Below are 12,950 nucleotides of genomic sequence, written 5' to 3'. Positions count from 1 at the left end.
TGTGGGAGCTGCGCCCGGGGAGAGGAGCTCCTCCGCTCAGGGACAGAGCTCCGGGAGGGGCAGCAGGTGAGGGGGTCAGGGACAGCGAGAGGGGGACAGGCTGCGGGAACTGCACCTGCCTGCCCGCGACAGGCCGGCGGCACACGGAGGATCCCTTATCCTCTCCCCGCCCGGCAGAACGCGGGGACTTCAGGGACAGGGGACAGCGGTGACAAGCCCCTGCCCGGCGCAGCAGGCACGTCTCCTCCATGACACCCCGAACAGGTCCGGGTCTGCAAGTGGAACCGAACAAGGAGAATGATGGTTCGTCTAAATTAGAGGAGTCATCAAGGGGAGGTCAGCCTATGCCCTCATCAAAACCGCTTCCAGAAAGAAAATGTCAGGTCACTGTCATAGGAGACTTCCGTGGGGAACAGAAGGCCCAACATGCCAACTGCACCTACTTCTTAGGGAAGTCTGCTGCCTCCCTGGGGCTGGATTAACGGTGTAATGAGAAGACTTCCTAACCTTGTACAGCCCTTGGATTATTATCCACTATAGCTTTTTCACATAGGCAGTGATGAAGTTGCAAGGTGGTCAAGAGAGACTTCAGGGCCTTGGAACAACAGGTTAAAGGATCAGGAAGAAGCACAAGTGACATTTCATTTATCTTTCCAGTTGCAAGGATTTATGAGGAAAGAAACAAGAAGACACAACTGATCACCTGGCTTTGTGACTGGTGTCACCGACAGAATTTTAGGTTTTTTGATCATGGGTCAGTCTACACAAGACCAGGCCTGCTGGTGACAGATGGGGTACACCTGTCTTGAAGGGGAAGAAGGATCTTTGTACATGAATTGGCAGGCTCATTGAACAAGTTTTAAAGTAGATTTGAAGGGAGAAAGGAATAAAACCATGCTCGCTAGAGATAATCCTAGGGGTGTCACATCAGTGTTTGAGGGATGGTGTGCTGGTGAGGTCTTTTATTCTGCTCCACAATGTGCTGAGTACAGTGGCGCATATTTGAAATGTTCTTCTAGTAATGTGCACAGCACCTTAGTCATCTCAGTGGAGGTAGGGATAGAGATCCACATGGCGGCAAAGACGTAAGGGTTGTTAATGTGTTGGAAACCATGGAAGCACCTGAGAACAGTCCCATAGGAATTAGGGCTTCTCCCCCAGTAAAGGTGGTGGGATCAATAGCCCAGCTGAAGTGTATCTACAGCAATGCACGCAGCATGGGCAACAAACAGGCTGAGTTGGAATCCATTGTGCGGATGGAAAACTATGATATAGTTTGATTCACAGAAACATGGTGGGGTAACTTGAACAACGGGAGTGCTGCAGTGGATGGCTATGAACTCTTCAGAGGGGAAAGGCAAAGAAGGAGAGGTGGTGGGGGCATGTCAGGGAGTGTTTTGACTAGAGCTTGACAATGGTGAAGAAAGGGTCAAATGTTTATTGGTAAGAATCAGGGAAAAAGTCAACAAGGCAGATATCACGGTGGGAATATGTGATAGACCACTAGACAACCCAACCAGGATGAAGAAGCAGATGAAATAATAATCTATAAGCAGCTGGGAGAAGTCTTATGATTGCTAGACTTTGCTCTCATGGGGACTTCAACTTACCAGATGTGTGCTAGAAATACAACAGAGCAGCGTGGAAATAGGCTGGGAGGTTCCTGGAATGTGTGGAAGAAAGATTCCTGACACAGCTGGTGAGTGAGCCAACTAGGGAAGGCTTCTGCTGGACCTGGGGTCTGCAAACAGAGAAGGATTTGTGAGAAGTGTGGTGGTTGGAGGCCACCTTGGGCACCACAGTCACGAAATGATAGTTTTTCATTCTCATAGAAGTAAGGAGGGGGTTTAGAAGAACCTCTGTCTTGGAGTACTGGAAGGCAGACTTTAGCCTGTTTAGGGGCCTGGTTGACAGAATTTTTTTTTTTTTTTTTTTTTTTTTTTTTAATTTAATCTAGGATCAATACAGACAATGTTCTTTCAAATATCACAGAAAAAACAAACAAACAAACAAACAAACAAAAACAAAAACCCCATACCAATTCTTAAAGAAAGTCTTTGTGGACTATGAGGTTATCAATATTATTTGCAGTTGTTTGCATTGTTTCCCCAAATGCCTTTTTTCCATCATGTCTTGGCTTTCTCGATCTATTTTGCCTCTGAAGCTGTTGGCACAATGGAAGTCAGATTCTTCTCTGGTGTCAATACTTTTAGCTTCTGTGTTGTGTTTAGCTTCATCCATCTTTGCTGTCAGAGTACCTTCAGGTGGTAAGTCTCAAAGTGAAGATTTGTCAGTCATTCATTTGCCCCCAAAATTTTTAGAAGTAGGAAAGGGCAAAAGCCAGAGATACAATCTACTGTTACAGGCAGAGAGAGTCTTAGAAAGGAAATCAGTGCAAATGCATTTTACAACTAGTATCGAAAAAATCTGTCTACCTACAAACTAAGGAGATTAAAATAACACTAGACCAAAGGAATTAACTCAAAAGTTCATAAAAATCTTTACAGAGGAAACTAATGTGTACTTTTACAATGGATATTACAAACCCAGGGCAGCCATTGTGCTTTGTGCAAGTTGGGACTGTCAGCTTCAGTATGAACTTTTGTTTAAATAAGATTTTTGTCTTAACTAGAAGTAAACCACTGTCTGTCCTCCTGATTCAAGAAACCCAGAGACCTGAGCTCTTTCTAGCTGTTTAATGGGTCATAACCACTGTTTTTCCTGACTGCTAGTTTTACAACATTTTTTTTTTCCTTAGAATAGCATATACCATGTTTGTTACTGAAATTTTGTTAGTATTGTAGTATGAATCCCTGTTTCAAGCTATAACCTAGGAAATAGGGGATCACCTAAATAAATGGACAGAAGATGCAATTAAAGTAGTGAATGTGGAAGGTTTGCAATCTCCAGGCCATCCCAAAGGAAGGTATTTCTTGACATTTCTCAGCTTACTGAACAGTGATGGATAAGCTGATTTAGCTGCAGCAGTTTATAATGGCATCATCTGACAGATGCCTGCTCTGCTGGGGTCCCTGCAGATGAGGATGCACAGACCTTACTTCACATTTTCTTAAACTGTCCCTGAGCTGGGTTTAATAATTGCTGTTACATCGTGCTCTGCATCCTATATGTGTGTGACAACTTTCAAAAGAAACAGTCCTGTGAAACCAATAATGTCCTTTAACTCACTGAAGGACCAGAGATTTGGAGTTTGACATCTTTTTCCTATCACACTCACTTTCCACCTTGGCAAGATGATTTTTCAAATGAGGATGGATGTTCCCATTAAACAACGGGGTTTCAAAGTCAGCTGCTATTTCATAGAGTTTCATCAAAATGCTTCGGCTTAATGATATGGCCTCTTATGCATGTGTGGCGTGGCCTGGACTATGACTGTTTGGCATTGCCTTGAATTGTGACTGTTCCTCCCCTGTGATGGTAATCTCAAACACAGGACCTTTCTTTGGCACAGATATTTCTCCCAGAGAGCTGGGATAGGAAGGGAAAGGAGATCTGGGAGCAATCTTTTGGCTCTTTCTGCACACATGTATATTATCTATATCTTACAGTAATTTGAAGAAAGTTTACATTTTGATGGTTTAGAGGAAATTTGACTTGTCTTTTTTTGTCTACAGTGTTCCTGAGTCAATGTCTCTACAGGGTAGAACATGTGGTCGGTTGTCCTATACTTCCTTCATAATTAATGAGAAGAAGTGGCCACAATTCAGCTCCTTGATTTTAGATTTCAGCTTTGTAATGAAAACAATCATTCCCCAGCAATATGTTTTTCTTTGTCAGTTCTCCATCTCTCAACAGAGGTGGTAGCTCAGAAATAAGCATCTAAATTTGCATGTGTGATCCTTCTTCCAGAGCCCAGAATTTTCTTATTGTCTGCTTTTAATTAAGATAGTTGTCAATCTTTCTCCTTCTGTGTTTTCTCTTAAAGTGGAAAGTATAAAACTGGAACCTTTTTCTGTGAGAAATACACTGAGTTAGTCTTTATTTACTTAGTGGTTAATATTAGAAGATGGTACTCCTTTAAGGAGGGAGCAGAAGGAACACCTTGTGTGTGTACTCAGTATGATCCTACTTATGTGGAAAACCAGCGATACTTTACTGCACCATTTGCGAGCTGTACTTCTTCCATTCTAAAGCATCTCCTTTCCTAAAATGAGAACCCAGACTAGAGTATAGCTAAAATGATGGCAAAGGCTCTACTCTTTCTCCTGATTCCAGAGGACCCTAGAGCTCTGAAATGATTAATCAGGAGGTGACTTGTCTCTGTTGATAAAGAAACAACCTAGTCCCCCATATACACACTCTTGCTATTCATGCATTAAAAAAACCCCAACATGGTGACATCAATCTCAGAGTTGTCTTTAGAGTAAATAAATAAAATTAGGTTGACTTATAAAATCTTTAGGTGACAGATTAGTAGGGCAACGAATCCAGATGCCTGTTCTTTTTCATGGTATTGTCTCTGAAACTAATTGGTTTAGGACTTAATTTTAAAGGATCTTCAGAAATATCTGTTTGTTTGGTTTTGGTTTTATTTTATTTTATTTTTTGGGTTCATACTAATCTATTTCCTGAAATCCTGAGTAAATCCGTAAGGTTAATTGACAGAAATATTTGAAAGAGGACACAAAGCAGGTAAATTCCTCTCAATCCTGTGTCTAAAGAAAGTTAAATTCTCAACAAAAGCAGATACATTTCAAGCTCTCTGGTCTAGGTAACAGTGCTGCCAAAAAATATAAGTCCAGGGAGCATCCTTGAGAGCATTTCCAGCAGTTTGATGGACGTGATCCTTCCCCTCTCCTCAGCACTGGTGAGACACATCTGGTCTATTGTGTCCAGTTCTGTGCTCCCCAATACAAGAGATGTATGGACTTACTGGAGCCAGAGCAGCAAAAGGCACCCACATATTCAGGGGCTAGAGCACATAACGTACAAGGAGAGGTCAAGAAAACTGATCTTGTTCAGTCTGGAGAAGAGAAGATTCAGGGGGAATGATACTGCCATTTACAACTCTCTGATTAAAGAACAAAGAAAAGATGAAGCCATATTCTTCTTGGCAGTACATGGTAATAAAATGAGAGGCAATGCACACAAATTGAAACCTGGGAAATTCTGAGCTGATAGGAAGAGAAAAAATTACTGTGAAGGTGGAAAAACACTGGAACACGTTTCTGAGAGGTGGTGGAATCTATCTCTTGAGAGATGTTCAGGACTCAGCAGGATACAACAGTGAGCAACTTGATCTAGTTAGACCTGGTTTAAGCAGACACTTAGACTAGATGATCTCTAGAGGTCCTTTCCAGCCTAAATGATCCTAAATTTCTACAATAATGACCAAGTTATGCTACTAACATACAATGCAGAATGAAATGGTTGTTTGGGTTTTTTTTATAAAGTTTCTTTCCCCACTCTGTTTTGCTACTGTGTAAATCTTTGCAAAGTATACTCCCCTAAATTCTGTGCTTCAGTAAATTGAATTAACTGGTCTCTAAGAATTTTTATTAATTCAGCTGAGGTCAAATTTGAAAAAGCACCATAAGAGAAGAAGGCAAACACTAAAGATTTTAAAACAGAATTAATTGATAGAAATTTTCAACATCTTCCAGTTGTTTGTTTCTTTGTTTGTTTGTTTTTCATTTTTTGATCCACTTGCAGTTGATTTTTCCTATTACTTTTTAGTTTTAGTTTTAAACCTTAATCTACGCCAAGAAAGGCTGAAAGTAGACCTATTAAAGTGTACTCTTGCACAACAATACCATGTTATATCATTGATATGAACTATGAAATCATCTCACATTTTCCTTCTGCTCGTCAGCATAGCATTTAAATGCCAGAGTAATTTTTGCCTAAAAAAACAGCAATGGATTATAAAAGAGGACATTTTGTCATGACATTATATATCAATCCACTTCCAATTTTCTATTGTTTCCAGCAGCATTTCTTTATGCTCCCTTTTTCTGTATTCCATGTTAAGAGTAAAACAGATTCATGCTGAGTCTGAGAGGTTTTGAGTTTTTCCAAGACCAATTATCATCAGCCATTTCTCTGTGGGTCAAGATGATCGGTCCCCTTTGTGTCTACCACAGAATGCTAGGTAACATCTTGAAGATTTGCATGAGAAAGATGAGGGAAACATCCCAGCTCAAGCTAAGAGGCATGAAATACAGGCTTTAGGGAAGTCAGAAGAACAAAACCACAGGAGAGGCACTGGTACGCGGTTGGTGAGTCTTCACTATTGCTCCTGGAGCTGCTATTGGGACTGTCAGTGTCCAAAAGGCTATCGGTACCTAGCTGGCATGGAGGAATTGTCTTCTTACCCCATCTATGGATTTACCCAGCAGCGGATTAAAGTGCAAATTATTCATGTGTCTCCATAACCACGCAACAGTGAGTGTCCTATCCTGGTGCCTCTGTGTAGCCCGTATGCTGTAAAAAGGCAGATCTAGATTAATTCTCAATTTACCTGATGTTTCACAGAGTTAAAGGACAGAGCACCTAGGTGGTTTTCTCACTTCTCTGTTTCCATAAGCCTTTCTTCTCCTGAAATATAGATAAATTACTCCCGTTTGGGGGAACAACAACCAGGTATAATCCTTGATTGCAAGTGCTCACACACCTTTCTATGGCATTGTTGGATAAAAACTAAAAAGCATACAGAGACCTCAGAAATATTAGCTGTTACTGATAGTTGTCATGCTACTCCTTGGAATGCTTTATGAAATCCTGGGCACAAAACCACGGTTTAATAAATGGCTTTATTTTAAATCTGAGCAGTGCAAATTTCAAGTAAGTAATTTATACAAGCAGTGTTTTCTGACAGAAGTGGAAACCTGATTTATGGTGCCCTAATGCAAACTAAGCTTATGTTCTAAGTGTAAATGTTTTGGTTTGGAAATTTTTCTATTAAACAGGCTGTGATCTTTCCAATTACATCTCCTCCCACAAGAGATATGCAATCCAGACAGGGATTACAGGGTAGTTTATATTTGTTGATAAGATACCAATACCATCTGCATTTTTTTTTTTAATATTCATAACAAAGGATACCACAAGACCATCAAGCTACAGCCTTTGCAGAAGGGGATAAGAGAATATGAGGAGAAATGAAAGTGAATTTAGCCATCTTTGTGGTCCTTTCCAACCCTCCTCCCATAGCAGAGAGGGTGTAGGTGTGTTTTGCATGTGGGACATGTGTGAAGGACAGACTTCTCTGTTAGACGTTTTGGACTGGAGATCATTGTACATGTCACAGGACTGCTGTAACCTCATAGTTTTGGTACGATTTGGGCAAAATGTGCTATTATGATTACACATCTAGCTAGGTGGCTAGGAGGTAGGGATGGTTAAATTCTCTCTTTGATGACAACTACTTGTTTACAAATGCGAGGCTTCCTACAACTGGATCTTTGTGGAAATCTCTAGGACAAATGAAGACCATGGATTTTAATCTCTATATTTTATTTTCTTTATATTTTTACTGCACAGGGCAGCTTTTATGTCCCATCTGAAAACTGCATGCAACATGCATACAAATGGCATAAGGACCTCTGTCTTCTGCTCTTGAATGCTCAAAGAGGGCTCCACATGTACTATACCCTCATAATGAAGGAGATTCCTGATTTGCCACAGCTGAAGTTGGGTAAGTGGACAGACATTTAAAATCACTGAATATTTCCGAGTGCTGCATTTTCAACATGTGTTTTAGTACCAAAAGTCTTGGAACGTTCAGTTTAGAGGACTTTTGTCCCTGTTTTCTGGATAGTGTTTATTTTGGCACACTGTTTAGGATGACTGCCTTCTCAACTTATGCAAATCCTTTTATAGGATGTGGCCTGGTGTGTAGAGGGATAAAATGGATTGATAAATTTCTCAAAATACTTGCCTTTCGGTGATATTTGGCCTCAGTTGCTTTTTCAAGACAGGAACTTCCAGTTTTGAATTGCCATGAAATCCAGGGAAGACTCTCTCAAAATTTTTTCTCTTGAGCAAACATTTGTTTAAAACTGAAAAGAAAAACCTAAAAGGTAATATGAGTGTTTTTGAAACACACTCCCTCATTTAAAACTTGCCAATTACATAATTACAGCTTGCTCTTTAAAATGATTCTGCTTCTCTTCCTAATTCAATTGTTTAATAGATTTCCTGGCTTTGGCAGAGGCTTTTTTTGGCTGGTCAGGCTTGTTAGGTCCAATGTGGAAGTGCTGGCTGGCTGGATTTCTAGGATGGAGCTCTGTAATTTGAGTTTAGTCATGTCTGTAATGACAGCATGAGCTCCTGTTAAAATAAGGCACATCCCTGACTAATTCCTACTCTTCCACTTGTTTCTTGGATTTCATGGAATGTGGCTCATGATTTCACATTCGTGGTTTTGTGTCTTTGTATTTCTGTATACAAGTTTTGGTTTTGAAGATATCAGCTTGTTATATTACAGAGATAATTATATGAGGAGAGTGGATTGCATTAGCCAACAGATTTAAAAAGGGAGTTTAGTGATTTTATACAAGAACTATTAAACATAATATATTATGCTTTACAGATTTATTGGCTTGATAGTTTCTATTTTCCATTTCATGTCTTGTTCCCCAACATGTTTCCCGTCAAGGTAGCCTGAAACTCATAGGGTGAGAGGAGCACATACTCTGCTATTCAATCTAGATATTAGAAAAAACAAAAACAAAAACAACAAACCTCACAGCATTTTTATTTGCAACATATGAGCTCTCAGGTAGAATCTAACATGCAACAAAACTCATGCTTCAGGCATATTGGTTATCAGACACATATAATAGATGATTTGTGTCTCACCTGGACAGGGTCATAGTTTGGGAGATGGCAGTTAGGTATGGTTGGCTGACCACAACTCAAGAACTACCCCAGAGTACATATTGGCTTTCTAAATATAATTACCTTGGTTTTCAAATGACTACTGGTACTGAAGCAGGCACTTAATTTGCAAATGTTGTAACGCATGCAAATTTGCTAAATGCAAATATCCTTTTCTGCCTCTTGAGCAGAGTGCTATAACATAATTTTATTCACAGTCTGAAAATCTACTGAAGATTTGGTTTTAAGGCGAATCTTCTAACTCCTGTTGGAAAACTCAGCAAAATCACAGGGTGTAAGGTTCACCCAGTGAGAAGAATATGAAGCAAATTTTTATATTTGTCTCCTTACAAACACTGGGGAGAAACAGGCCCATTTAGGACAATTAAATATGTTGTCTGACAAGTAGCGTTTTCTACCATGGGATGGCATGAACTGCACCTTGTACTTGCTCATTTTTCTTCACTGACCAGGGGAAGAATGCAAATGAGCCATTCAGTTGTAAACATCTATATTGGTTTGATTAATCTTGTCACAGGTTTCTAAAGATAGTTAAGATAAATCCAAGACTATAAATCTCTGCAGATTTTCTTAGTTCTTTTCTCTAGCTCCCTGAGTAGTATATGAAAAAAAAAATAGCCTAGTTTAAACATTGAAATTTTAAATGTTTGTTTCTCAGATTTTACCAGCTGAGGATGGGTCTTTTCAAGGCACTACCCATCTCAATCTGTCCTTTCCCATTTCTTAGTACTATTTAAGAAGAGTCATTGGGGAGGGGATTGGCCTGTTGGTTCACAGAATCACAGAATCATCTAGGTTGGAAAAGACCTTGAAGATCATCTATTCCAACCATTAACCTAACATGCCTAAATACATCATATCCCTCAGCACTATGTGAACATGACTCTTAAACCCCTCCAGGGATGGGGACTCCCCCCCTGCCCTGGACAGCCCATTCCAACGCCCAAGAGCCCCTTCTGCAAAGAAATACTTCCTAAGAGACAGTCTGACCCTGGCCTGGTGAAACTTGAGGCCATTCCCTCTTGTCCTATCTCTTGTTCGTTGGTTAAAGAGACTCATCCCCAGCTCTCTGCACCCTCCTGTCAGGGAGCTGTAGAGGGCGATGAGGTCTCCCCTCAGTCTCCTCTTCTCCAGACTAAACCCCCCCAGTTCCCCCAGCCGCTCCCCATCAGACCTGTGCTCCAGACCCTGCACCAGCTCCGTTGCCCTTCTCTGGACACGCTCGAGTCATTCAATGGCCTTTTTGTGGTGAGGGGCCCAAAACTGAACACAGGAATCGAGGGGCGGCCTCACCAGTGCCGAGCACAGGGCTCAGATCCCCTCCCTGTCCCTGCTGGCCACGCTATTGCTGACACAAGCCAGGATGCCATTGGCCTTCTTGGCCCCCTGGGCACACTGTTGGGTCCCCTGAAGCTGGTTGTTTTGCTTTGTTTCTTTACATATTCTATTAGAAAGTTCCACATTGCAAAATCAATCTGCCAAAGTTAGAGAGTTGATTTATGTCCTCCTTTGCCTTATAGTCTGTGGTGCATTTAAATTGGAGTGTCCTTGTGCTGGATTCTCTCAGGACTACATCAAAGCACTGCTGTTTGCTGTAGGAGTGGAGAGGTAATTCACACTCCACAATGCAGTACAGAGATGGCCAAACTTTCACTAGTCAGACATCTGGTATCACACAGTCCTGTGTGGCACAATAGGGAGAACCATTTCTTGCACATCAGTTGCTCAGACTTTGCAATAGTGAAACTGCAATGAGTTCTGGAATTGGCCATAAATACGGAAGGCTAATAAGCAAACTTCTAGTAAAAGAGCCAAATTCTGTTGTATTTGTCCTGACAACATTCCAGTATTTCCACAGGTTTAGTGGTCCATGTTCCATGAGCAAAGTTGTACCTGCACTTGCACCAGTACAAGGTGGGTTGTGGATTGCCCACATCCAAGCAGAAATACGCCTGTAAGGGAAAAATATCAAATGACCTATTTCTCACATGAACAAATGGCACAGCATTAACATTTCATATCTGCTTTTCTCAAACCTAATATATTTCTTTGTGTTTTTTTCCTAGAGGAGCTATCAGTGGAAGAGACATTATCTCAGCTTTGTATGGAGCTACAGGTACTTTCTTCAACAGAATCTGTCCTTTCAGTTTTCAAGTCCATTTTTCAAGTGCACTGAGACAGCCCAGCCACATATCAGAGCAGGGAGAAAGGGAATTTGGTGCCATCAGAAAGTTTTTTGTATGTTTCTTTTCCACCAACAATTTCACATAATTTTGATTAGTCACAAGATGTTTCTGTCACTTTTAACAAGTCACCAGCTGGATTGCTTTAACATCCTTCAGTGAGCTTAGCTTTGAGAAGCAGAGTATGCAGAAAAAAAAATTATTTGGGGGTAGGTTTCAATTACAGCTTTTATGCTGACAGGAGAAAAGATACTTTGGCAGGTTGTACAGCCATATCTTTTCAAATAAAATGCCTAAATGTGTAGGGAGGCTCATGGGAGGAAAAAAAAGTGATTTTGCACAGAAGTGATTGAACTACTCTCTTGAACTTGCTTCTGCCATGTTTATTTCAAGTGAGACACAGACAAGTTGTCAAGGGTGCCAGGAAGAAATGCAAGCATCAGCTCATCACTGTGAAAAATGCTTTATAATCAGAGATTTAACGATTTTATTTGCTCAGTTTAGTAGCAGCAGAGACAGCACAGGGAAGAGTGACAAAAAAACACTTAACAAGTGAAAACCAAACCAAACTGGAAGTACATTCACGCTCCAGTTACAAATGGTGGGCTAATGATTGTCAGTCATGGGTGAAAAATGTTTGAAGTGGTAAATTTCTTATTTTTAAATCATGACTTGGGTACTTTGTATGAAATCTGATTCCAGATTTATTTGATTTAGAGAAGCATAAGTTTATGGGCTCAAGTCAACTAGATTTAGAAGCTGTAGGGGTATAAGAGGTCAGACAACACAGTCTAAAGTCTTCTTTGGTCTTATTTTCTATGAGTCTGGGAAAGTCCAAATTAGCTCGGCATACATCAGAAAATGCCAGCATTAATTTCTCTGTATATTCTAAATCCTGTCCAATTCTTGTTCTCCCCAAAAGCTTATTGATTTGTTTTGAATGGCAATATAAATAAAGCCAGACTCCTTCTACTGTTGTTTGAAAACTGCTGGGAACAGTGTAGCAACAACTAGGTGAACACAACAGCTAGAACAGCTGGTGAAAAGGTTTTGCTTTCGCATCCCGGGATGATAGCTTTCTATTCATCTATGAATAATTTGATGATAAAGACAGTGAATTTCCAGAGACTTTCAAGACATAACTGTGGAGACCTTGGTGGGACGTAGGTGCAGCATTGGCCATCGCTGCAGTGTAAGTGCTGAAGTTGCACATACCTCTGTATGGTGTACAGATTAGTATTGGAAACACTCTCCCAGTATTTTTTCTTTAGGAGTATGTGAACTGAAACCATTTCTTTTCAGCAGAACATGATAAACAGTAATTTCTAATGGAAGAAAATGCTATTAAAAATGACACAAAGAGAAGCCTATACAGTTAGTCTCCCATTACCACTGTGTTACCAGAGCCAGGTCCATAAAAGAAAAAAAACAAAGTGAGGTTAACCTTGCCATAGCTTTGTATTAATCCCAAGAACAGAGCAGATACTCAATGCAGGAAAAAATGGAAGAGAAATATTTTTTTTTTTTATCTTTGTGATTGATTTGTAAACAAACAAACAAAAATAACTCCTCAAAAAAACCTCTTGATTTGTTTTGCGTGACAGTATTGTTAAAGCCAGACTATCCTGAGGGACGTTTGAAAGGTCCAGTCACAGGGAACAGCTCAGCAGCAGGTATGTGAATGGAGTAGCCAGAATCACATTTAGTGATCATTTTAATTGCTGGGTTTTGCTCTGAGGATCTGAGTCCCTGGGATTTGACCTGCATCGCAAGTGTTGCTAAGCTCTTGTCCTCTGCATGGCAGTGCAGTAAGACTCTCACAATTAGAACTAGGGTTCCTTCCTTCCTTCCTTCCTTCCTTCCTTCCTTCCTTCCTTCATTCCTTCCTTCCTTCCTTCCTTCCTT

At 40.5% G+C, this 12,950-nt stretch overlaps 1 protein-coding gene across 1 annotated transcript in view; it reads left to right on the top strand.

Moving 5' to 3' along the window:
* FAM135B (family with sequence similarity 135 member B) overlaps nucleotides 1–12,950 on the top strand; it is a 210,999-nt gene that overhangs the window by 172,225 nt on the left and 25,824 nt on the right. Inside the window, exons 8-9 of the mRNA XM_026843436.1 lie at nucleotides 7,504–7,657; nucleotides 10,929–10,978. Coding sequence (XP_026699237.1) covers nucleotides 7,504–7,657; nucleotides 10,929–10,978 — 204 coding nt within the window. The remainder of the gene's footprint in view (nucleotides 1–7,503; nucleotides 7,658–10,928; nucleotides 10,979–12,950) is intronic.

Source organism: Athene cunicularia (genome assembly GCF_003259725.1).
Source record: "Athene cunicularia isolate RWA chromosome 2 unlocalized genomic scaffold, athCun1 chr2_part1, whole genome shotgun sequence".
Classification (NCBI taxonomy): Eukaryota; Metazoa; Chordata; class Aves; order Strigiformes; family Strigidae; genus Athene; species Athene cunicularia.
Note: the sequence above shows the minus strand (reverse complement) of the source record. Positions and strands in the feature narration are given on the sequence as shown.